This window comes from Brassica napus, chromosome A2, assembly GCF_020379485.1.
Source record: "Brassica napus cultivar Da-Ae chromosome A2, Da-Ae, whole genome shotgun sequence".
In the NCBI taxonomy this organism is placed as follows: Eukaryota; Viridiplantae; Streptophyta; class Magnoliopsida; order Brassicales; family Brassicaceae; genus Brassica; species Brassica napus.
The window spans coordinates 28,683,619-28,706,375 of record NC_063435.1 but is presented as its reverse complement, the minus strand read 5'-3'; the positions used below and the strand labels follow the sequence as shown (position 1 = coordinate 28,706,375).

The following is a 22,757-nucleotide window of genomic DNA, read 5'->3' as shown; positions in this document are numbered from 1 at the left end:
TAATGCTACAATAGTAGGTCATCTTCAACCATCCATCTCACACCTTCTTTGCTTTTAACCCTCCACTAATTAGTGATGAGATTCAAACACCTTTTTCCAAATTTTCTTTTCTTGTTCTTATAAGAAAAGTTAAGTTTCTTTAGTTTAAAAGTATTTATAATTTATTAAAACAAGAATCATGTCTAAATCTCAACAAAGTTCCTGATAGAAATCAAATCATTTTATCATTTTAGGTAGATAAACATAAAAATAATAATTTGCTTTGTTTTCTTCTGTCACAGACCTACACTGGTTTCTTTTTTAATGTGTTTCACATATATAACTCGTTAACTGAGTGGACTTCAAAACCGTTGTAACAACATCATCTTCTGGTTTTTCCCCTTTGTTATGGGTCTACATCCTTCTTTGTGTGTGTTAGGCTGTTAGCCTTTCAATTATTTTATCTTTATATTACATGTTTTCACGATGCTGCTATTTTAGAATTAAAGTATGTACCAATCAACATTTATTTTATACTCCATGATGTAAAATCCAAACGCAAACGCAGAGAGAGTATATATGCATTACGTCAACAAACCATATAGATATTTAATTGGGTTCCGGAAGTGTTTATTACTATTAAAGAATATTGAAACGTTAGTTATAACCAACCACAACAATCAAAACGTTATTAAATGTATAAGAGACTGCCTGGATTGGTTTGAAGTAATCAAAATCTGAATCTGTTTTCCTCGCATCCAATCTAGAATATCCTGTAAGTGGACCTCCAACAAAAAGATATTGTACTACATTTGCTGTACGTCTTTACATGTTCTTGATTTTTAGTTAGCTATCTCGAATACCCTCTCGAATATGGGAGACGTTTAAATGTCAAAGGTCTAACAGGTTGGCTTATCACCTAATCTTAGATTTTTCTATATTGTAACGGGAATTCATATATATATATATATATATGTTATAGACACTTTGGATAAGGCTCTTTTGAAATTCGTGACTTGAATCACGCGTTATAAAATAATTCAAAAATAGAGTTTAGAATAGCAACGTCAAATGATGATAAACTAGCTCTACATAATGTATAAGTTGACAGCAAATGGATAATTCTTTTTTTTTTGGCAGTACGCCAAAATCAAAACTCCATAAATAATTGAAACAAACAACAGCACTAACAACTGGGTCAAAAAATAGCATTAATAAAGATGGGTTTAATAACCTGAGTTCTATGAAATTCAGGTGAATTAACAGATGTTGATGGTGCCAACACTTTTAGAGTAGGGTTAAATGGTCGACTCAGTTACGGTTCGGTCGCAATCAGACCAAACCTAATATAATGAAATCCGGCCAAGTGTCTCGTATGATAACAACGTTGTTCTCTTTCTAGTTACGTTGTGATTTTTGTCTGTTAATATATTTGAATTGGGAATCAAAACTGATTCTTAAAAACCAACGTCTGTAATGGTGTCTCAGAGGTAGAGGCGTAGAGCATTGTTATTTTTAACTGAGGAAACAAACTTGCGGTTGTATAGAGTTGTTAATTTCACTAGTAAATTCTCAGGCTAACTAATGAAAGTATTATTTTTATAATGCACAGGCATGCTAATGCAAAATATAGTTGTTACCGATGTATGCATGCCTGCATAGCCATGCTCGATTATATATGGTTGTCGATATGTCGCTTAGGTTACGTATTGCATAAAGTAGTTAATTGTACGTGAATTTATTATTATTTTGTCAACCTACGTGAATTAACTAATTCTCTACGTTCATGCGTATACGTTTATATACATGCAAACAACACGTAACTAGAAACAATACGTTTTTAGCAAAAAGAAAAAACTAAAAACAATACGTATACATATATATACGTATATATATATTTGTCTGAAACGATATCAATTTTACCAAAAAAAACGTATATCTACGTGTCAACATGCATGATTTCGATTATCGACGTAGTTGATACCGATATGGTCCCAAAGGTTAACAGAAAGAAGAAAAGACCAGCAAAACTAATAAATGCTATAGTCCATCCACCCTATTTTCGTGAAAGAGAAACATATATTTTTTTTTTGTAAAAAGGTGAAAGAGAAACATATACTTCTAGAATTTGTAATTTATGATAAGTAAACTATTGTTAGGAGTTGATCAAAAAAAAAACTATTGTTAGGATACCAATTTAACAAACTCGTTACATAACTAAGGCAAATTATTTTATACAAAACTATGAAGAAAGAAAAATATCACGTACTAACGATTTTGTGCAATGCTATAAAACAAATAAAATAGAGAGTTTCCAAGTAAGCCTGCACTTGTAATACTTAGTTAACGAAAAAAACGGGTTACTATAATAATTTTTATGTTATTTCTATTACAGTTTAATACTTTGAAAAAAAAAACTAATACTCCTATCAATGGCAATTAAATATTATGTCGTTTTATGAAAAAAAATTCTAATCGCTATTTCTATCACAATTAATGGTAGTTCCTTTTTTTATAATAGTAGTTCTTGTGTTAGCTAAAAAACATTTCGTTTGCTGTAAAAATTTAACACTAACCAATAGTTTTCTTAAAAAAGGGAAAATAGTGAATTGATCTACCGACATTGGTTAGTACTATTTAAAATTGATTCATTATTTTTAGAAAGAAAACAAAAAATAAAGTGAATAAGTTACTTATTTTTGTCTACCAAAGTAAGGAGCAACGTACTATATTTTTTTTTAATCTTGTGTGTTTCGAAGAGGAATCGAGTACATTTAATAAGAAAATAAAAACGGTGCGTCCAATAAAAGAAGCGACAAAAGTTGGAGTACGAAAGCACAGGTTTAGAGGAAGTGGTGGCGGTCACGTGGGCTCATACATAAAACTGTACGTCCTCAGAGAGATGGCACGGACCCATCACGTTAGGTCGACTTGTTAACACCGTCACATCATGGCTCGTTGTAGTATTATACCCTCACGATTCACGCGCTACACGGGTGAGAGAGAGAGAGAGACACAGAGAGAGAGAGAGAGATAGAGAGAGAGAGGTTTCTGGAGTCTACTACTTTGGCTGGAATAGAATGTTCTTTGTTCTTTTGCTTACCATGCGAAGACATCACGAGCTGTGTTCACTGTTTGCTTACTATTGAGTTCCGGACCAGAAAAATGATTTGGTTATTTGTTTGGCTGGAATGAAATTAGCTCTATATGAAAAAATTCTCGTATTATATTTGGTGTAGCACTGTAGCAGTATATATGTTGTCCATATTCAAATAAAACTAAACTTGATTGTCCACATTGTATAAAAATAATACTATTTTTCAGGGAATTAATTTTTCTGTTTATTGCTTTAAAATCTCAAAATGAAAAGCATAGGATTCTTGTTAATTTTATTTTATATGATTGATTGATACTACGAGTCACCGTTTAGTTTCTAGCAACACATGATGGACACAAATGATTTCAGAATAAATAATCATAAACTTTTAGGAAAAATAAAGAGTTAATCATAACACAATTCCTTTATCAAAAAATAATAATCATAACACAATTGACAAACGCCGATGGCATGAATAAACTAAGGAAGCATGCATTAAATGGACGAACCTATTTTGAGGGCTGTTCAATATGGTAAAACCGAACCGTACCGAACCGAACCGAACCGAAATAGACAATATGGTTTAGTTTTGGTATATACCATATAAACCGAATGGATATAATTTTATAAAAACCGTAGGATTTGGATATGGTTTGGTATATAACCGATTAAACCGAATAAACCGAACAAAACCGATTAAAAGTAGAAACATGTAAATATGTATCTATTTTATAACAATACATGAAAATCTATTTGTTATATAAGTTAAATTTGTGTTAATAACTATTACCATAATGTTATAGTAATAAAGAACATTATATAATTTGTAAAACACTTGAACTATAATTAAATAACAATACATCGCAATTCAGACATCTTTTTTTCTAAGTCCTTTTTTTTTAATCTTTTTGCTTTATTTTAGTATTCACTAAATTAATATGAAGATGGTAAATTTGATGGAAAATAATTAATGGAAAATTTTCACAACTTTATTCTTATCTATAAACAAACAAACTTTCCTGTTCAATCGAAAAAGCATGACTTTAATGAACACTAAATATGGAAGAGTGGAAAAAGTTTTTTTTCATGTTTCTGTTTTGTTTCATATTTTTATTTTCAAAATTTCAGGTTCTGATTTTAATTATAGATTTGATGATTTTATTTGATGGTAGAAGCATTTTTACGTTTTTGTTCATTTATTTGAACATGTAATATATTTTTTAAAAATGACTGCGTTGACAATATGACTCTAAAATTTATTTTATATGATCTCAAACTAAATAATTATGTTTTTTGGTATAAAACCGAATAAACCGAAAACCGACGGTATATAAACCGAACCGAACCGAAGTAAATATGGATTTAGAATGGTAATTATATTTTACTAACCGAAATACCGAAAACCGAAAAAAACCGAACCGAAACCGAACCGATATCCGGATTGAACACTCCTACATGCGAGATAAAGTGTTTCACCTAAGTGACCTAACTATTACTAATATTCACCGATAATTTCTTTTTACTCTTTTTTTTTTGTAAAACGGGGTTTATATATACTTTAAACAATGTGGTAATTTGAACCAGAAAAAAAAAACACAATGTGGTAACAAAAGGGGCATATTTGAAATCTAAAATCTACATGTAGTTTTGAAAAAGGATAGGGCGCAATTGCCCTCTCTTGAGCAATGTGTGGGACTATATCGATATGAACTCTAGAAAATATTTCCCACATATTCTTTTAGCGTTTGCAGTTTCTTTGTTACATTATGGAACATGCGTTTGGATTCTCGTCGCTGAATATCTGAGGGGGATATGCATTAGGAGGATATGCATGAGGAGGATATGCATTAGGAGGATATGCATGGGGAGGATATGCTTGAGGAGGATATGCATGGGGTGGATAGGAATGAGGATAGGCATAAGGCGGCATTGCCACACGCGGCGGCTGATAATGATAGTAGAAATATGGATTCTCTATCTTCTTCACCTCCACAACTTTTGCCTCTTCCTCCCCACCACCGCCATTCTCCCCCGCTTCACCTTTGCTGCCGTCACCTTCTTTCTTCTCTTCATCAGTCTTTGCTTTCTCGTCCTTCCCTTCCTCGCCTTTGGACTCTCCACCGCCATTTTCTCCTTTTCTTTCTTCATTCTTCTCTGCTTCCGCGGCGGCAGCAGCTTCCTCAGGTGGCGGCGGAGGTGGTGGGTCAATTTTCATAACTGCAGCATGTTTTCCAGTACGCTTGTAAACGTATTCTACGAGCTTTTGCGGTTCGAACACTCCTTTCACCGTCACTTGAGAAGCTTTCAAATCGGATTCAGCAGATTCCACTCCTAAAAGTTATTTGTTTCAAACAAAAATGAATAATTAAAAAAGCTACTAAAGTAGGGCTATATACATTTTGACCCTACTACATATAATTTATTAAAAAACGATAACATAACATATGCTTTTTAAAAGTTAGAATGACTATAAATAAATAAATAATACATGTGCATGTGTTTTAAAGTCGAAGCAATATCATCTTTTTTTTTTTTTTTGAACAACTAGCAATATCATCTAGATTTGAAATTGTATGGACCAAATTTGATACGACTAAAGAACTAACGAAAGCTCTGGTAATCAGAAAAAGAACTAACGAAAGACGATATAAAGTTGGTGACAAGTGGATGATTATGCAAGATATTGAAACGTTTTATCTACCGAAGATAGTCAGGACAGACGAGAAAAAGGGCTAAAATCCCCCCCAAAACATATATTTTCATTTTAATTGTTACCTATCACTTTTCAGTAAATTTCCTTTAAGTTTGAAGTGTTGCTTTCACAGATAAAGCTATTGTAAAAAAAACAGATAAAAGCTATTAAATATTGGACTTATTGTATAAAAAGTCCAATATCTTAACCAATATTAGATTATTTAAACAATTTAGTAGAAAAAAACTAACCTTTCATTCTCATGATCCGTTTCTTGATCTCCGTCGCACAAGCTTCGCAATGCATGTGAACCTTGAGGACCACCGTAACTACTACGGGAGGCTGATACAAAAAGATCGTCGGAAATTTAAATAAAACGACTATGTAATCCAGATTCCATATATGTAAATTAAATTATAATAATAAAATCAGAAAAAATCTAGTTCTACAACCATCAATAAAAAGATAAAAATATACTAATCTACCAGTACACCCCCACGTGAATTCACTGGAAAGAGAGAATAATCTTATTTTAACTGAATGATATATTAATTAATCGTTACTCTGAATAAATAGTTATAAACATCCCCAAAAAAGCAACCCTTAAAATTACCTTTATTTATTTTTTTAAAAAATTCATTACTAGACAAAAAAAATTACAATAAAGAAAGTTACCTCCACTTTCTTCTCTTCCACTTTGGGCTTCTCCTCCTCTGCTTTCTTCTCCGGCGGCTGAGATGGCGGAGGAATAGGAGAAAGAAGCACCACTTCACGGTGGGTCTTCCTTTGAACTCTGGCTAAGATTTTCAATGGGTCAGCTTTTTCTCCCTTCACCACCACTTTACCCGCTTTACAGTCAGTCATCACATCTTCCACTCCTAAATCAATTAAACCAAAAATCCAAGATTCAAATCATATTTGTATATAGTCATATATATATATATATATATCATTATATTGCCATGTTTACCAAAAAACAGAATGTTATACTTTGATTGTTTCTTTTATTTATTTGTAATGGTAATACTTAAAAGCATAACCCAAACTTTGTGTGGTCCTACATACAAAATATATGACGAATATTAAAAAAAGACGAATATTAATTATACTTATACACCAAATTAACCAAAAACTGTAATTGGCAGAAACAATATATAGTTACAGTAATTTACTTATCTGATGCTTGTTTTTCTAATATGTAATTTGGTGGAAAAAAATCAAACGGCAATTTTTTGTTTAGAGTGTTTGTTTTATATATTTTTAAATGAACCACAAGATTAATCATCTTAAACAAATAAAATTGTGTTGTAAAAGCAGATGGCAAACGTTTGGATTTTGAGAAATTAGTCTATGAATAAAACGAAAATGTATTATTTCTTTTTAGAAGATTATTACATGTAGATGAAAATGCAGAACTGATATAAAGAAGTATGTACTTTTAGATATAGTATATTCTTAATACATACCTTCGAAGCCTTTGAGGCAACGGCGGACTTTTCTAGCACAGCCTTCACAGTGCATGTAAACTTTAAGGACAATCTCTTGCGGCGGTGGAGGTGGCGCTGGAGCCTCCGGTGCCGCCAGAGGAGAATCCTCTTTGGCATCTTTAGTAGCTTCTCCTTCTTGAGTTTTCTTTTCAGAATCTTCTCCCTTTTTCTCATCAGCCTCCACTTTCTTTCCTTCTTCTTTTTTCTCCTCTTCTGGTTTCTTCTCCTCCATTTTCTTCTCCTCTGGTGCTTCTTGCTTCTTCTCTTCCTGGAACCAAATAAATTATTAAAGTCTTAGTTAGAACAAAATTATTATTATTATTATGAGATTTGAAAAGATGATATAAGAGTTTGGGATTTTCTTGAACCTCTCCCATTTTTGTTTTTGGTTAAGTTTTGAGTGTTTCAATGTTCACAAAAAATTGTAATGCCCAAAGTGAAGCTTATAAATCTCTCTCACGCTCTCTCTCTCTCTCTAAAGAACCACTTGGGTGTTGGTAAGAAGGTGGAACTGTGGACCTCAAGATCTGAAAAGAAATGTAAATTATTTTGTTTTATTCCCTTTTAAACATGACTTATACGTGAATCTGTTTGAAGTTAATTGGTTATTATTTTAGTTCGTAATTTTATATTTCATTCAATAGTTTATCAGTCGAAATACACCTAATAGTCACGCAATATGTGTTTATCTATATGTAGCTGAAACTGTCGATGAAAAAAGTAAAGAAGTTTTTTTTTTTGAAACTGGCTTCAAAAAGAAAAGAAGTTAAAACTGTCAAAACGCAGTTCTAGTTCTTGAGATTGACAGTTAATGGACTCGCTCATGTATTTTTAAAAGTTATATCTTCAAATTTTAAATACAGAATTTTAATTAATGGTTTAAATATTTTATATAGCAATGGTTTTCATTTTTGAAATCTTTCCAAATCGAGCGTTGCCCTTGTGGAAACCAAATTAATTTCAAAATTATTTATTTTTACAAGCATTACAGATTTTATCTTGGTTGATATATAATTACATCAACAATATGTTTTTAAATATAAATTTCCTTGCTATTTTCAATAGAATTAAAATTATAATTACTTCTAAACAATGGATCAAAATACTCTCAGTCATAAATATTTTTAATCAAATTATTCTCAGTCGTAAATATTTTTAATCAAAATCTTCTAAGTCATAAATATTTTAACTTTCATATGAAAATTATATCTTCGTAAGTTGTTTGTTTTGTTACGGATTAGAAATAAGTAAATAACCCATGTATATATACAAGATAAACTTCTATACTGATATCTACCTAGTGAAAAGAAAAATAATTAATTCTTACAATCTCTAGAGAACTTCTTTACTCTCGAATTTTATACTGAATATATACATGAATATATGTTTAGAAAATATATACATAAATATATACACACACAATTGAGTAACGGAATAAAATGCATGTAACATGAGATGTTCATGGTGAAGTGAACAAACACGGCATTCGTGATAACAACTAATACCTGTGGGCGTTCTTGCTAAACATAAAGTTCCAGTGAACTTTTATTTTAAAAATCAATCTACAGAAGGGAGCACAATGGTGACATAGTGGCACATGTTAACCTTTAATCAATACAGCACACGCACATATATGTGATATTTATTATTAAAACCATAATTAATCACCAACTTTTTGAAAAACTGAATATTCTTGTCATATTGACTAACTGAAATCATTATGAAAGTACTCTACTCGGCGTTCATAAATAAACTTAGTAGAAATTTGAAGTAGCCAACGTGAGCTAGTGTTCCTTTTGTGTGGAAAAAACAATATTTTGTTACTGTTGAATATGGTTAATCACTTATATAGATAAGATATGGTATTATGAAACTAATAATTCTACTTATTAGTGGTCTCTGTCTCATTGGTGGTCTCTGTCTTCCAGAGTCGAGCTCTTGACTGTGGCAGCGCGTAAGTCTCTCTCTTTCCTGCAATAAAGGCGTCATCTTTTTGGAGTTGTAGCTTCTGTGAAAGCGGTATGGTCTGTAGAGTGTGGATAGGAGGTAGTTTGGCACTCGGTTCTCTTACTAGTTCGAAGGTTGCTCTTTTCCGGAGGAGGTGTGCCCGATATGTCTCACTGATCCTCTTGTTCGGTGGGTTAAATGGGTGTATACGGTCTTGGGTTTGGAGGGTTGGAGGCAGCAATCTCCAGTTCACCGTCCCGCACGACGGCACCGCCTATCTGTGGACTCCTCCTCGTGCTGCCGGTGGGGCGATGTTGAATGGGTTTGCAGCATCGTGATGTATTTCTTTGTGGTTGTGTTGATGATTGAGTCTCTTGGAAGCTGTAGGTCTTTACCCGTTGTTTCAAGGTTTGAGCCGCCTTTCTCTCTGGGAGCTCGCGGCAACTGAGAGCTTAGTCCCCTCACACTTCTCCTTTGGGTCATCGTCTCTACGTTACCTCCGGTTCATCTCTTAGGCTATTCTTCTTTGTAATAGAAAGTGCATTTTCATTATAGATGCTTTGTTTAGTTTTAATTTCTGCAATTCCGTTTCTAGTCTTCTTCGTATTTCTGTAAAAAAAGAAAATTTGGTATAATAATCTTAACATTTTACCAAAAAAAAAAAAAAAAAAATAATTCTACTTATCGTTCTTGGAGTAAATAGTTAAAATCCAGACTATAGTCTACGAATATAGTTTCCATAAGACAATTTATCTCTGTATTCTAAATTAATCTTGAACTATGCTTTCAAACTGATTTCTTACCTCAACTTATAAGTTCAATTGTCTTTCCTCTCCCAGATAGTGATTGAATAGAATTGATTTCTTACCTCGACTAAAAAGTTTATATGATGTTTTCCTTTTTTTGAAACAAGAAGATAGTGGTCTTTCTCAAAATAAAAAGAAAACATCAAGAAGAAGATAATGGTTGTGTTGTTTGTTGAAACCGAAAAGAAATTAAATCCTTGACAACATAGTCTTTTTATTATTTTATTCTGTGGCAAAATCTTGGTAACTTAGTCTAATTAAGTAATTTGTTGAATTTAGGGTAAGTATAAATGAACCACTTAGGGTGAACTTCCGTTACATCAAAGTAAGCGATGGCTGTTTATTGGTTATCTTTGTCAAAGTTAAAATCAAATGTGTTTTCTTTTTGGTCCATTTATACTGAATGCAGCGTTTTAGAAATTTTGTTTTCCGAGACTAAAAGCATGGGTTATTTAGCGAAATATAAGAAACTTTAAGAACCTTTTGTTAATCATGCTGTAAGTACAATGTCTTAGAAAGAAATACTTATACAGTGTATAGATATCAGCTGCATCCTCTACTTATATAACATTCAGATGAATCACCTGGATAAAAATGGTAGGGTAACAGACGAACAGGCAGATAATAAAAATACGTCGCTGGTTCCACCAGCATATATATATGTTTACCATCATCTACATGTTTCTCAAAATTCGATTTTCTCACTACAGTAGTATTATATAACCAAATATTTTTTGTTGACAAGCTCCAGTTACGAGTTTTAGATGAGTTTGTAAAATTTGTACATATAAATTTAGTTTGTTTTCGTGGAAACTGATTAGTATTAAGTATTAACATTATCACCTCAATTTTCCCATGCATTGAATCCTGACGTGGCGCCAGGTAAGACTTCACACGTTGGTGCAGGAACTTTGGTACGCACTGTGGGACAAAGTTTCGCATTACCGAGGCTTACACATGTGGACTTTGCGGACTTGGATTCTTCTCTTTTTTTTTTTTGACTTAAAAAGAGTATATATCATTCTTAGTTTCTTACGTTTATTTTCCCTTGTTTATTTTGATACTTCAATGATAGTATCGAGCGCGTAAAATAAAATACGTTACAAAACATAGCAAACATAATTTTACAGAACAAAACATGCTAAAATAATGCTAGAAACAAATAAATTGTTTCAGGTGCTAACTTTGTTGGTGTAAAAGGGTGAGAAATCAAGTGATGAAATTAATAACTTACAATATAGAAAAAACTTATAATATAGCTGATCTAGTATAATTACGATTGCCTGTTTGATTCGTTATGTTTTTGGGCACTTAATAAGTACTAGAAACTGAAGCTCATCAGCACTGTTATACCAAAAGAGGCTCTGAATTTCCTTATAACATTTCCTATGTACAACTAATTTATTTTGAAATAATCTTAACTATACACATGCCAGTATAAAAGGTCAATGATTTTCATTTTAGTTTTAAATCAGTTGACGAAAAAAATACCCCAATTGTTATGAGTATAACCGGTATGCTCATATTTTTAATAATCCAGTTTGGTGAAATATGAGATTTTGTCGCTCTTTTATGGCAGTGATATAAATGATGGATATGGTATAATTAAATGCTTTCAGCAGAGAAAACGAATCCAAGAGCTGACGCAGAGTCAGCAATAGTAATGACGTAACGGCCGTTTTTGTTGGCTCTTGTTTTCTTTATTAATCCACATCATTCTTGAGTTGTGCCCACCTCAAACTCAACGGTGGAAGTTGTTGGCCTTGAAAAACTTTCAGTAGTGTTTTTTTTTCGATTAATTCTTTCAGAAGTTTAGTCAAAAGAGCGTGACAATAATTACCTAACTAAATACATGATTACAAAAGTTAACTGTGGTATATAATAAGAAAAGTTCATTCATCTAACGTTAGATTATTTATTTCCAAAGTGGTAATGAATTAATAATACTATTTTCTTGGCATTCTTTAGTAGAAATGGGTGAAAATGTACAATTACATGGTGATTGTGATGCAATGACACTTACGTTATAGTAGAGAATACCACATAACAAACGTTGAACATAATGTCATTTAGATCATTGGTTTATAGATATAATATTCTCCTCATTCATGTGTTTGATATAATCTTCTTTGATATGACCTCCTACCAATGTTTCATGGCCATGGTAGTTTTTCCACGTATTACGTGGTATTAGTACGATACCATCGATCTAAACAAACATTTTTAACCATATGTTAAAGTGTATATATATGTAGATCTTTGAGTGTGTGCAGCGTAAAACAAACATTTTTAACCATATGTTAAAGTGTATATGTGTAGATCTTTGAGTGTGTGCAGCGTAAAACAAACATTAGTAGAATAAACTTCACACGGAATTTTTATACATCTGCATAAGTTAAGTCACCGGATTTGAAGTTGGATTGGTTAAATACAATGAACCATCCAACATGCACACTCACGAGGCTGGTCGCTTTTCGTAACGCCTTTTAGAGAAAAAAACAATAGACATCCTAACAAAAACCAATAACACTTTAATGAAACAAATGTTGAGATTGGAAACAAGATTCTTCGTTTAAAAACTTAAAGATATATTGAACAGAACCAAAGATACTTTGTGTCTGCATCCAAAACAAGTACAATGTGACATATTAAAGATAAGATTTTCTTATCTCAATGTTTTGTGGGTTTTATTCTTTATTTTGTCTTGTCAGTGATATCCGAATATGTTTCCATTAGCTATTCAGTTTATCAACTCTAAATTGAAAGTTGAAAGTATGTAAATTTGTTTCACTGCACTTTGATAAGTGAAGGGAACTATTCAATTAGTTGTTTAGATTGATTTTTATGTTAAACAATATTTTATCATATAAAATGTCGCAACTAAAATTATATCCACAAAGCATCATAAGGTTTTTAAAAACAAATCATTATACTCTTTTTTTTGTGATCGCATATAGTTTTGAAAATTAAATAAGCTTTTTACAAAAAATTATATCATATCAAATGCATTAGGAACAAATAAAATTAAGATATTGGGCCTGATATCAAAGAAAATAACGCTGGGCCTATTTATAAAAAGCCCAATGTCATTTGTAAAAGAAAAAAAAGCCCAAACACATTCGCCGGAGAAGAACCAAATACATTATCATCTCACGGCGGAAGAAGAAGATGGAGAAATCGAAGAAGACAGATATGGCGTTCATCGCCTCCATGAACGACGATCTTCTCCAGAACATTCTCCAACGATTACCCGCGAAACCGTTTGCTTTCGCCTCCTGCGTTAACCGATCGTGGAACATCGTCTGCAATCGCATCCTCTCTCGCCCCAAAATGGTTTCTGCTTTCTCCAGAAACCCTCATCAATTCGTAAGCTCAGAAACCCTAATTTCATGTAAAGTTTTGATTTTGACATGTGGGCAATTATAAAAGAGGAACCTTTAGTGTAATTGTGTGTGTTTTTATTGCAGGAAGCTGTAGAAGAAGCAATTGATAAGGCTTTGTCTGATCCAATTCGACCAGATTTTGTAATTGCGAATATTACATGTGGGAACATGGAAGATACTTTGAGTCTGGTATATATGCTCGTTAATGCTCTTCCCCCATCTTTGTTTTTTATTGATTTTAATATTAGGTGATGATGTGTAATGTAGATAACTAAAAGAGTGGGAACAAGGGCTCCTGTTATTGTATCCATAGTTGCTGGAGTATTGGGAAAAGAAGTGTGTAACGACAAGGCTGGAGAGGTTTTGATTGTTTTTTTCATTTCCTCAAGAATAATTGAGTTTTGTTTTTGTTTTTCTAAGACTATCTCCAATAGGACTCTATTTTTTCCTCTATAATTTACACTAAAATAGAGTAACTCTATTAAAGTGTAACTTTTGCTCCAATGGTGTTATTCTATAATAGAGTTACTCTATTTTAGTGTAAATTATAAAGGAAAAAATAGAGTCCCCTTGGAGATGCTCTAAGCTTATATATCATGTTTACAGGTCAAACAGAATGATCAGGGCATGCACATTTGTCCAAGTTTTGCTATACTGTTGACCATTGGCTACTTGCCAGGAATCAAAGTTGACGTTATTCCTGTAATTCAATCAAAAGAGGTATTTATCTAACAAACAACCATCTGTGTACTCAACATTATAATTTGCTTTTTTTTTAATTGAATAGATTTGCTTCATTTGCTTATAGAAAAAGAAAACTACTGTGTATCATAATGCTTTTCTTTATAAATAGAGTGGGTATTGTGGATATCTTTGCAGGAGACTGAAGCTATGATTGGAGACAAATTTGTGATGGATATTAGGAACTTCGTGTCAGAGGTTTCAGATCATGCTGCACCAGCCTGTCTCATGCTCTTTGGGGTGAACTATACTTTGGGTTTTACTTGTGATATACGTGTGGATTGTATTCAATTCTATGCTTATGTGTGTGTTTGTGTCTTCATGCTGTATTTTGTAGGAGGATACTCATGCCACAGAACCTATCATTCGAAAATTGGGTATGAGTACTGCCTTGTGGTACATTTTTTTTCAATTTTTTAAAGCCAAAAGTATTTACTTATTTGAGACTGAAGTGCAGAGCACTATTGAAACATTTCATTTTTAATTAGTGTAATGTAATTTTTATGCATTGCAGACTATGCCATGCCTGCAGAAACCATTATTGTGGGTGATCAAAAGGGAGAGTTTTTACATAAACGTGCTAATGAATTAAGAACTGTTGAGTTGCATAAAGACGAGAGCAGAGTTCTTGCAGGTCTAATCTTCGCAAGAGATAGACACAGACCCATTGGTAAGTGTCTGTGCTTTTAATATCATCTACACCATGAGACGTTTGTTGATTACTTTACCCAAGTGTTTCTCAACTCAAGTTGTTGACGTATATGAAGCAGAAGCTGGACGAGTTCAGTTTCACACTGCAATATCAAGAGGATTGTCACCGGTTGATTTGAGGTACAAGGTGGCTAATGCCATTAGTACTCTCCCTAAATGGCCTGCTACACTTATGACAGCAAAAAGAATTGGAGAAGCGGAGGTTCTTGATGGAGAACAAATTCTAGATGACATAGAAGCAAATCTGGTACTCTTCTGAAAACTTTTCTTTATCCATTCTCTAGACTTTTGTAACTAAACTGATATGATATTCAGTTAGGAAACCCGCTCTGGGAGGCTGATCCATACATTGGAGTGATAAAAAGAAGAAAATACTCAGTTGGTTTGGATCAGAAGCCAAAGATCATGGCCTCACTTGTGTTTCATCAAGTTACTGGGTAAGTTTCACAAGTTTTATTACACGAAGTGTTCTAAAAATTGGTTTAGTCGGCAAATCGGGTATGAACGAAATGATTTTTTGAAATCATATTTTTTTTAAAATCGGTTTAGACTCTTAACCACTGCCTAGTGATGTTTGAACATTGAATCTGTTCCTTTTGACCCATTTAAGTTTTTTTTTTTTTTTTAAATACGTTTTGGTTTATGCAGAGCCGATGAGCAGTATCTTACAGTCAATGGCGCTGGAATCAAAACGGGTGACCATTTCCAAGTTTACATCCCTGATCTCAAAGTGGCTGAAGCATCACTAACTGCTGTTTCTTCTCAGCTTAGAAACATCATGTCCAAACCAAACAAACACGAAGTTGTTGGAGGGTTTGTTTTCGCCGGTAGTGGACGTGGCGACTCCTTCTTTGGCCGTCCAAACGCGGACACCTCACCGTTCTTGGAGAACTTCCCGGAGCTACGTTTTGGTGGTGTATTCTGCGACGGTGAAATCGGAAGAAGCTTGTCCGTGGATGAGGGAGAGGAGAAGCAAGTAACTATCAGTCAGAGATGTCTTCACGTTGTTAGTTCTGTTTATCTTATTGTCTCTTATGCATGTTCTTAATCCTAACACATCTGTTTGTTTTATGTTTTGAAGAAAAACTTTTATTTCAAATTATATTAGGTAAAATTTTAATACAAACTATCAATCACATTTGTATATTTTACAAATCAGTGTTCTCTCATTGTTGGTGGTGGCGGTGGAGTAACATAACTAAATGGGGGAGTGTCAGGAGTCACGCCTGGAGGGAATGTTATTGTATATAGAGTCATACTTGTATATTGAGTCCGGTACAGTACATATTGAGTCATACCGAGATTGATTCCGGTTTAGTCCTGTATATAAACTCACCTCTCTGTACATTTTCTTAATTAATGAGAATGAGGTTTATTTACTAATATGGTATCAGAGCAACAGAATCTCATTCCCTAACAAACTCTTCCGCGATTCGATTTCACCGGCGTCTCATCGGCGCTTCACCGGCGTTTCATCGGCGCTTCATCGGCGTTTTCTTCGCCACCGTACTCTGATCTTTCCGTTTCTTGCAACACTCACCGTTCTCCCGTGCAATTTCAGCTCTCGATCTTCACAATCAGCTGCGATTGATATCAATGGGAAAGCGGAACTGCAAGTCACGCTATCGTCGTTCTTCTCCAGATCCTCCTGGATCTAGATCTGGATCTCCATTAACTCCCGGTGCTGGTTCACATGCGCCGCGCGATAGTCAAGGAGCTCCTTCTCGTGTCAGTCCGATGCGATCTTCACCTTCTTCGTCCTCAGATCGTTTTGAGGTATCGAACTCTCCCGATAACATTCATTCGCCTTATCATCTACTTAACTCCGATCATCCTGGCTTAGTACTAGCTGCGGAACAGTTAGATGGTAACAACTACGGTGTTTGGCTTATCGCTATGACGACTAGTCTTGAAGCTAAGAACAAGCTAGGTTTCGTTGATGGATCCATAGTCAAACCTCCTGAGGCTGATCCCTATTATAGAATCTGGTGTCGTTGCAATAGTATGATCAAATCTTGGCTTCTGAATAGCGTTACTAAGCAGCTCTACACTAGCATCTTGTATTTCAAGAATGCTTCTGATATCTGGACTGATCTCCATACGCGCTATCACAAGTCCAATCTTCCTCGTTTGTACAAGCTTCGTCATCAAATTCAGGCTTTTCGTCAAGGCAGTCTATCTCTATCTTCATATCACACAAGGACTCAGTCAATGTGGGAAGAGCTGTCTAACATTCAGACCACTAATCACACAGTTGAAGAGCTATTAGCTGAGCGTGAGACTAATCGCATAATAGACTTCTTGATGGGTTTGAATGACAACTATGAGAGCATCAGAAGCAGGATTCTCATGAAAAAGACTCTACCTTCTTTTTCAGAGATATATAATCTACTTGATCAAGAAGACAGTCAGAAGGAAGCTTGCATTCAGTTAGCTGCTGGTGCTAATACTGCTACAGCTTTTCAAGTCTCTCAGTCTCCTGCCTCGACACACGTCAACTCTGCAATCTCTAATCCGTCTACTGGTTACCAAAGGAAAGATCGTCCCTATTGCTCATTTTGTCACCGTCCTGGACATGTTGTTGACCGGTGCTACAAAAAGCATGGTTATCCTAACAGCATGAAACCATCTCCTAAGGTTGACAGCATTGAGAGGTTTTCTCCTGCGGTTTCAGCAAATATTGCAGTTAATGACAGTGTTCAGTTGGTTGAGACTACGTCCGAGGATCTATCACCACAGCAGATTCAGCAGCTGGTTTCCTTCCTAAGCACCAAGCTTCAGCCTCCTGCGTCTCATCCCATTCCAGAAGTTCACTCTGTCTCAGCTTCCATCCCTTCATCTTCTTCAACCACTTGTCCTATATCCGGTAATTTTCATCCCTCCATTCTTTGTTCTTTCACCGGATTAGATAGGCCTTATGTCTGTTCCACAAACCAAAACATTACAGCTCTTAACGCATGGGTCATTGACTCTGGCGCTACTAATCACATCTGTCACCAAAAATCCTCTTTCTTATCATTTAAATCCCTCCCTGATACTTCTGTTTCGCTTCCTAATGGAGTAATGGTTGACATTGTCGGAATAGGTTCCATAGAGTTGGGTAGTGATCTTCGTCTATCTGATGTCTTGTATATTCCCCAATTTAAGTTCAATCTCCTTAGTGTAAGCTGCCTCACCAAACGTCTTCACTGTCGGCTTTGGTTTGATGAATCTTCTTGTGGTATTCAGGATCCTACACGGGAATTAATGATTGGAATGGGTAGAGAAGTTGCAAACCTTTACTTCCTGGATATAGAGTCTTTATCTTCTCCAGGTATATCGTCTCCAATAATTGTTGCTTCTGTTTCTAGTTTAGATACGTGGCATAAACGTCTAGGGCACCCCTCTATGTCCAAGTTACAAGCTATGCAAAACATTTTAGATTTCCCTAAGCATAGTAAACCTGATATTCATTGTAAAGTTTGCCATTTATCAAAACAGAAACATCTTCCTTTTACATCTAAAACAATTTAAGTGGGAATCCTTTTGATCTTCTTCATATAGATACTTGGGGGCCTTTTTCAGTTCCAACTCATGATGGGTTTAGGTATTTTCTAACCATAGTCGATGACTGTTCTCGGGCAACTTGGGTTTACTTACTTAAGTCTAAGTCTGATGTGCTCACCGTGTTTCCTAACTTCATAGCTATGGTCGAGAATCAATTCAATAGGCGGGTTAAGGCAGTTAGGTCCGACAATGCACCTGAGCTCAAATTCACCTCCTTTTATAATTCCAAAGGGATTATTTCTTATCATTCATGTCCCGAAACCCCACAACAAAATTCTGTAGTGGAACGAAAACATCAGCACATCTTAAATGTTGCTCGATCTCTTCTTTTTCAATCTCACATTCCCCTCTCTTATTGGGGTGACTGCATTCTCACTGCAGTTCACCTCATTAACCGTCTTCCTGCCCCTATTCTTAATGACAAAAGTCCTTTTGAAAAACTCACTAATAAAATCCCTGATTACACTCAGCTTAAATCTTTTGGTTGCTTATGCTACATTTCGACTTCCCCTAAGAACAGACATAAGTTTGATCCCCGAGCTAAAGCATGTGTCCTCATCGGATATCCTGCTGGTGTCAAGGGTTATAAACTCCTTGACATCGCAAACAACTCTATTCACATCTCACGTCATGTTGTTTTTCATGAAGAGCTCTTTCCATTAGTAGGTTCTGATCTCTCTTCTGATTCTTCAAGTTTTTTCCCTGATCAGATTCCTAAGACTCCTGTAACATCACTTCCTGATGATGAGACTTCTTCTCATTCATCTTCTGTAGAGAATCTGCCCACTGCAGTTCCTACTGATGTCACTGAACCTTCTGTTCAAACATCTAACAGGAGATCTAAACAGCCTGCTTACCTAAAAGATTACTATTGTAATGCAATAGGATCTTCAACCCTTCATGAAATATCTCAATTCTTATCGTATGGCAAGGTTTCTCCATTATACTTATCTTTTTTAGTTGCCATCGATAAAATCAAAGAACCCAAAACCTATTCTGAGGCAAAGAAACTTCTGGTTTGGGATGATCCAATGGACGTTGAGATTGATGCTTTGGAAGGAACTGGCACGTGGGAAATCTGCACTCTTCCTCCGGACAAAACTCCTATTGGTTGCAAGTGGGTTTTCAAAGTAAAATTCAATGCTGATGGTACAGTTGAGCGGTATAAAGCACGTTTGGTTGCCAAGGGTTTTACTCAGCAGGAAGGAGTAGATTATCATGAAACCTTCTCCCCTGTGGTCAAGCTTACTACTGTAAAGCTTATTCTTGCCCTCTCAGCCATTCATAATTTCTCCTTGCACCAATTAGACATCTCTAACGCCTTCTTGAATGGGGATCTTGATGAGGAGATTTATATGCAATTACCTCCGGGATATGCATCACGAAAGGGGGACTCATTGCCTCCTAATGCTGTTTGTAAGCTTCACAAATCTCTCTATGGACTCAAACAAGCATCAAGGCAATGGTTCCTCAAGTTCTCAACTACTCTTACCTCTTTGGGTTTCATTCAAACCTACTCTGATCATACGTGCTTTCTCAAGCATGCATCCTCTTTGTTCCTATGTGTTATTGTATATGTGGATGACATTATTATCTGCAGCAACAATGACACGGCAGTTGATCAGCTCAAGACTCAGCTCAAGTCTTTTTTTAAGCTTCGTGATCTTGGTCTCATGAAATATTTCCTTGGTCTTGAGATTGCTCGATCTACTGAGGGTATTCATATATGTCAGCGTAAGTATGCTCTTGATCTTCTTGATGATACGGGCTTACTTGGCTGCAAGCCTTCTTCAATTCCTATGGACCCTGCTGTGAAACTTTCAACCGAAACAGGAGGTGATTTTGTTGATGCTGGTGCTTATCGTCGACTAATTGGTCGCCTTATGTATCTTCAAATCACCAGACCTGATATCACTTTCGCTGTCAACAAGCTCAGTCAATTCTCTTCTGCTCCTCGAAAAAGTCATCATCAGGCTCTGCTTAAAGTTTTGCATTATGTTAAAGGAACAATTGGCCAAGGGCTGTTCTATTCTTCTCACGCTGAAATGCAGATGCAGGCTTTTGCAGATTCGGATTGGGGTTCATGTCAAGATTCTCGTCGCTCAACATCTGGTTTCTGTATCTTCCTTGGTTCTTCATTGATCGCTTGGAAATCAAAGAAACAACAGGTTGTTGCGAAGAGCTCTGCTGAAGCTGAGTATCGCAGTCTCTCGGTTGTCTCGGATGATCTACTTTGGTTTACTAACTTCTTCAATGAGTTACGTTTGCCTCTGTTGAAGCCATCTCTATTATTCTGCGACAACACTGCTGCGATTCATATTGCTCACAATACCGTCTTTCACGAGCGTACTAAGAATGTGGAGATGGATTGTTATAGTGTGCGAGAACGCTTGGTGGCTGGTATCTACAAGCTTCTTCATGTTCGAACTGATCTACAATTGGCAGATCCTTTCACTAAGCCTCTTTATCCAGCACCTTTCCAGAGACTAATGGGCAAGATGGGTCTTCTTAATATCTTCGTCCCATCTTAAGGGGGACTGTTATTGTATATAGAGTCATACTTGTATATTGAGTCCGGTACAGTACATATTGAGTCATACCGAGATTGATTCCGGTTTAGTCCTGTATATAAACTCACCTCTCTGTACATTTTCTTAATTAATGAGAATGAGGTTTATTTACTAATAGGGAACTTAGTTTCTTCATTGGACGGTGGTGGTGGCGGAGGAGTAACATAACTAAATGGAGGAGTGTCTGGAGTCACGCCTGGAGGGAATTTAGTTTCTTCATTGGCCGGTGGTGGTGGCGGAGGAGTAACATAACTAAATGGAGGAGTGTCTGGAGTCACACCTGGAGGGAACTTATCTGGCACTTCTCTCGCATAACCTTCACAAACAACACACACAACCATATCAATAACGTAACAAAATAAATTACCAATAACTCAACTCATTAGAAAGATGATGTTTCAATGATTTCAATATGGTTTGAAAACAATGATGATTTATATATGTTTTCTTGAAAATGTATTAAAAAATATTATCATGCACGAGGTGTGTAAACTTCTGGTTATTAAGAGAAAGGGAAGGAGAGATAGATGCATACAAGATGCAACGACTGTGAGGGCGAGTAAGAAGACGAGCTTCATTTTTTTTTTTTTTTGTTTAGTTTACAAAGTGATTTAGATTGTAAGTGATGATAACAGAGCTGAGGTTCTCTTCTTTATACATACATATACTGGGGAGCGTTACCTTTGTTCTACGTTGAATACATAAAGATAATTAATTTTGATAAATTACTAATTTGTCAAGTTTTGTTTAGATGCTTAGTAAGCATTGCTTACCAATTAAACATTAATTACTGTATCTTTTTATTGCCTTTTCAAATCCGATTCATGCGGATTCTTCCGCCAACTACATTGTTATCATTTGAATAAATAAAATAAACATTTATTTTACCTCTTACTCTATTAATTTAGATTCATATTTTTTATCTACTATAGACAAGTTTTAGTAAGACCATTTGATTAATTACTTAATATGGCATAATGATTATTTTTAGTCAAACAAATCTGTTGAGAAAATATAGATTTAATTTTTATTTTTAACTATAAGAAAATCTGTTGAGAAAAAATCTAACCAAGTCTTATTAAAAGTTTTAAATATTTTTATAAAATAATGCAATAATTACTTTTATAATTAATAATGCAATATTATTATACATTAATATTATCTAAAATTTTATTATAAAACAAAAAATTAAAAATTGTTTGTTATTTTTATAAATTTCATAATATCTATTCTATTAATTTAGAGTCCTACTTTTTTATATAATATAGACAAGTCTTAGTATGACCATTTAATTAATTACTTAGGTCTATATTATTCAATCAACAATTGTTAGAAAATCATTTAGAGAAGCATTTACTAAATGCTAATGCTCTCCAAATGCTCTATGGCCAATGCTATCATATGAAGTTTTTAGAAGAGCATTTGCATTTATAATTTATAAAATTAAGGAAAATATGCCTTAATATGACATAATGATTATTTTTAGTCTAACAAATCTGTTGAGGAAATTTAGATTTAAATTTTATTTTTAATTATAATAAAATATGTTGAGAAAGAATCTAACCAAATCTTATTGAAAATTTAAATTTTTTTAAATAAAGTAATAAGTTCATAATAAAAATATAATTTTATTATACATTAATATTATTTAAAATTTTAATTATAAACAAAAAAATAAAAATTGTTTGCTATTTTTTATAAATTTCATTATATATTATATTAAAATAGAAGTGTTGTATGAATTAATTAAAACAAAACTATATAAAAGTGCTAAATTCCTATTTTATTTTTAAAGTGC

General features: G+C 34.3%; 2 protein-coding genes across 2 annotated transcripts; one reads left to right on the top strand and one right to left on the bottom strand.

Annotated features, from left to right (window-relative positions):
- Positions 1-4,792: 4,792 nt before the first annotated feature.
- LOC106382905 (heavy metal-associated isoprenylated plant protein 7) lies at positions 4,793-7,794 on the bottom strand. The gene is made up of 5 exons (XM_013822987.3): positions 7,624-7,794; positions 7,235-7,523; positions 6,444-6,646; positions 6,020-6,110; positions 4,793-5,407 (listed from the first exon to the last, which is right to left on the bottom strand). Exons 1-5 carry the CDS (start codon positions 7,630-7,632, stop codon positions 4,836-4,838), a joined length of 1,164 nt encoding a protein of 387 aa, XP_013678441.2. The 5' UTR covers positions 7,633-7,794; the 3' UTR covers positions 4,793-4,835.
- A 5,350-nt stretch (positions 7,795-13,144) lies between these two features.
- Positions 13,145-15,945, top strand: LOC106382904 (F-box/LRR-repeat protein At5g63520). Its single transcript, XM_048755615.1, has 10 exons — positions 13,145-13,374; positions 13,476-13,580; positions 13,659-13,751; positions 13,998-14,111; positions 14,271-14,372; positions 14,470-14,509; positions 14,647-14,802; positions 14,903-15,090; positions 15,159-15,280; positions 15,492-15,945. The coding sequence occupies exons 1-10, from the start codon at positions 13,177-13,179 to the stop codon at positions 15,889-15,891; spliced, it is 1,518 nt and encodes a 505-aa protein (XP_048611572.1). The 5' UTR covers positions 13,145-13,176; the 3' UTR covers positions 15,892-15,945.
- The last annotated feature ends 6,812 nt before the right edge of the window (positions 15,946-22,757 follow it).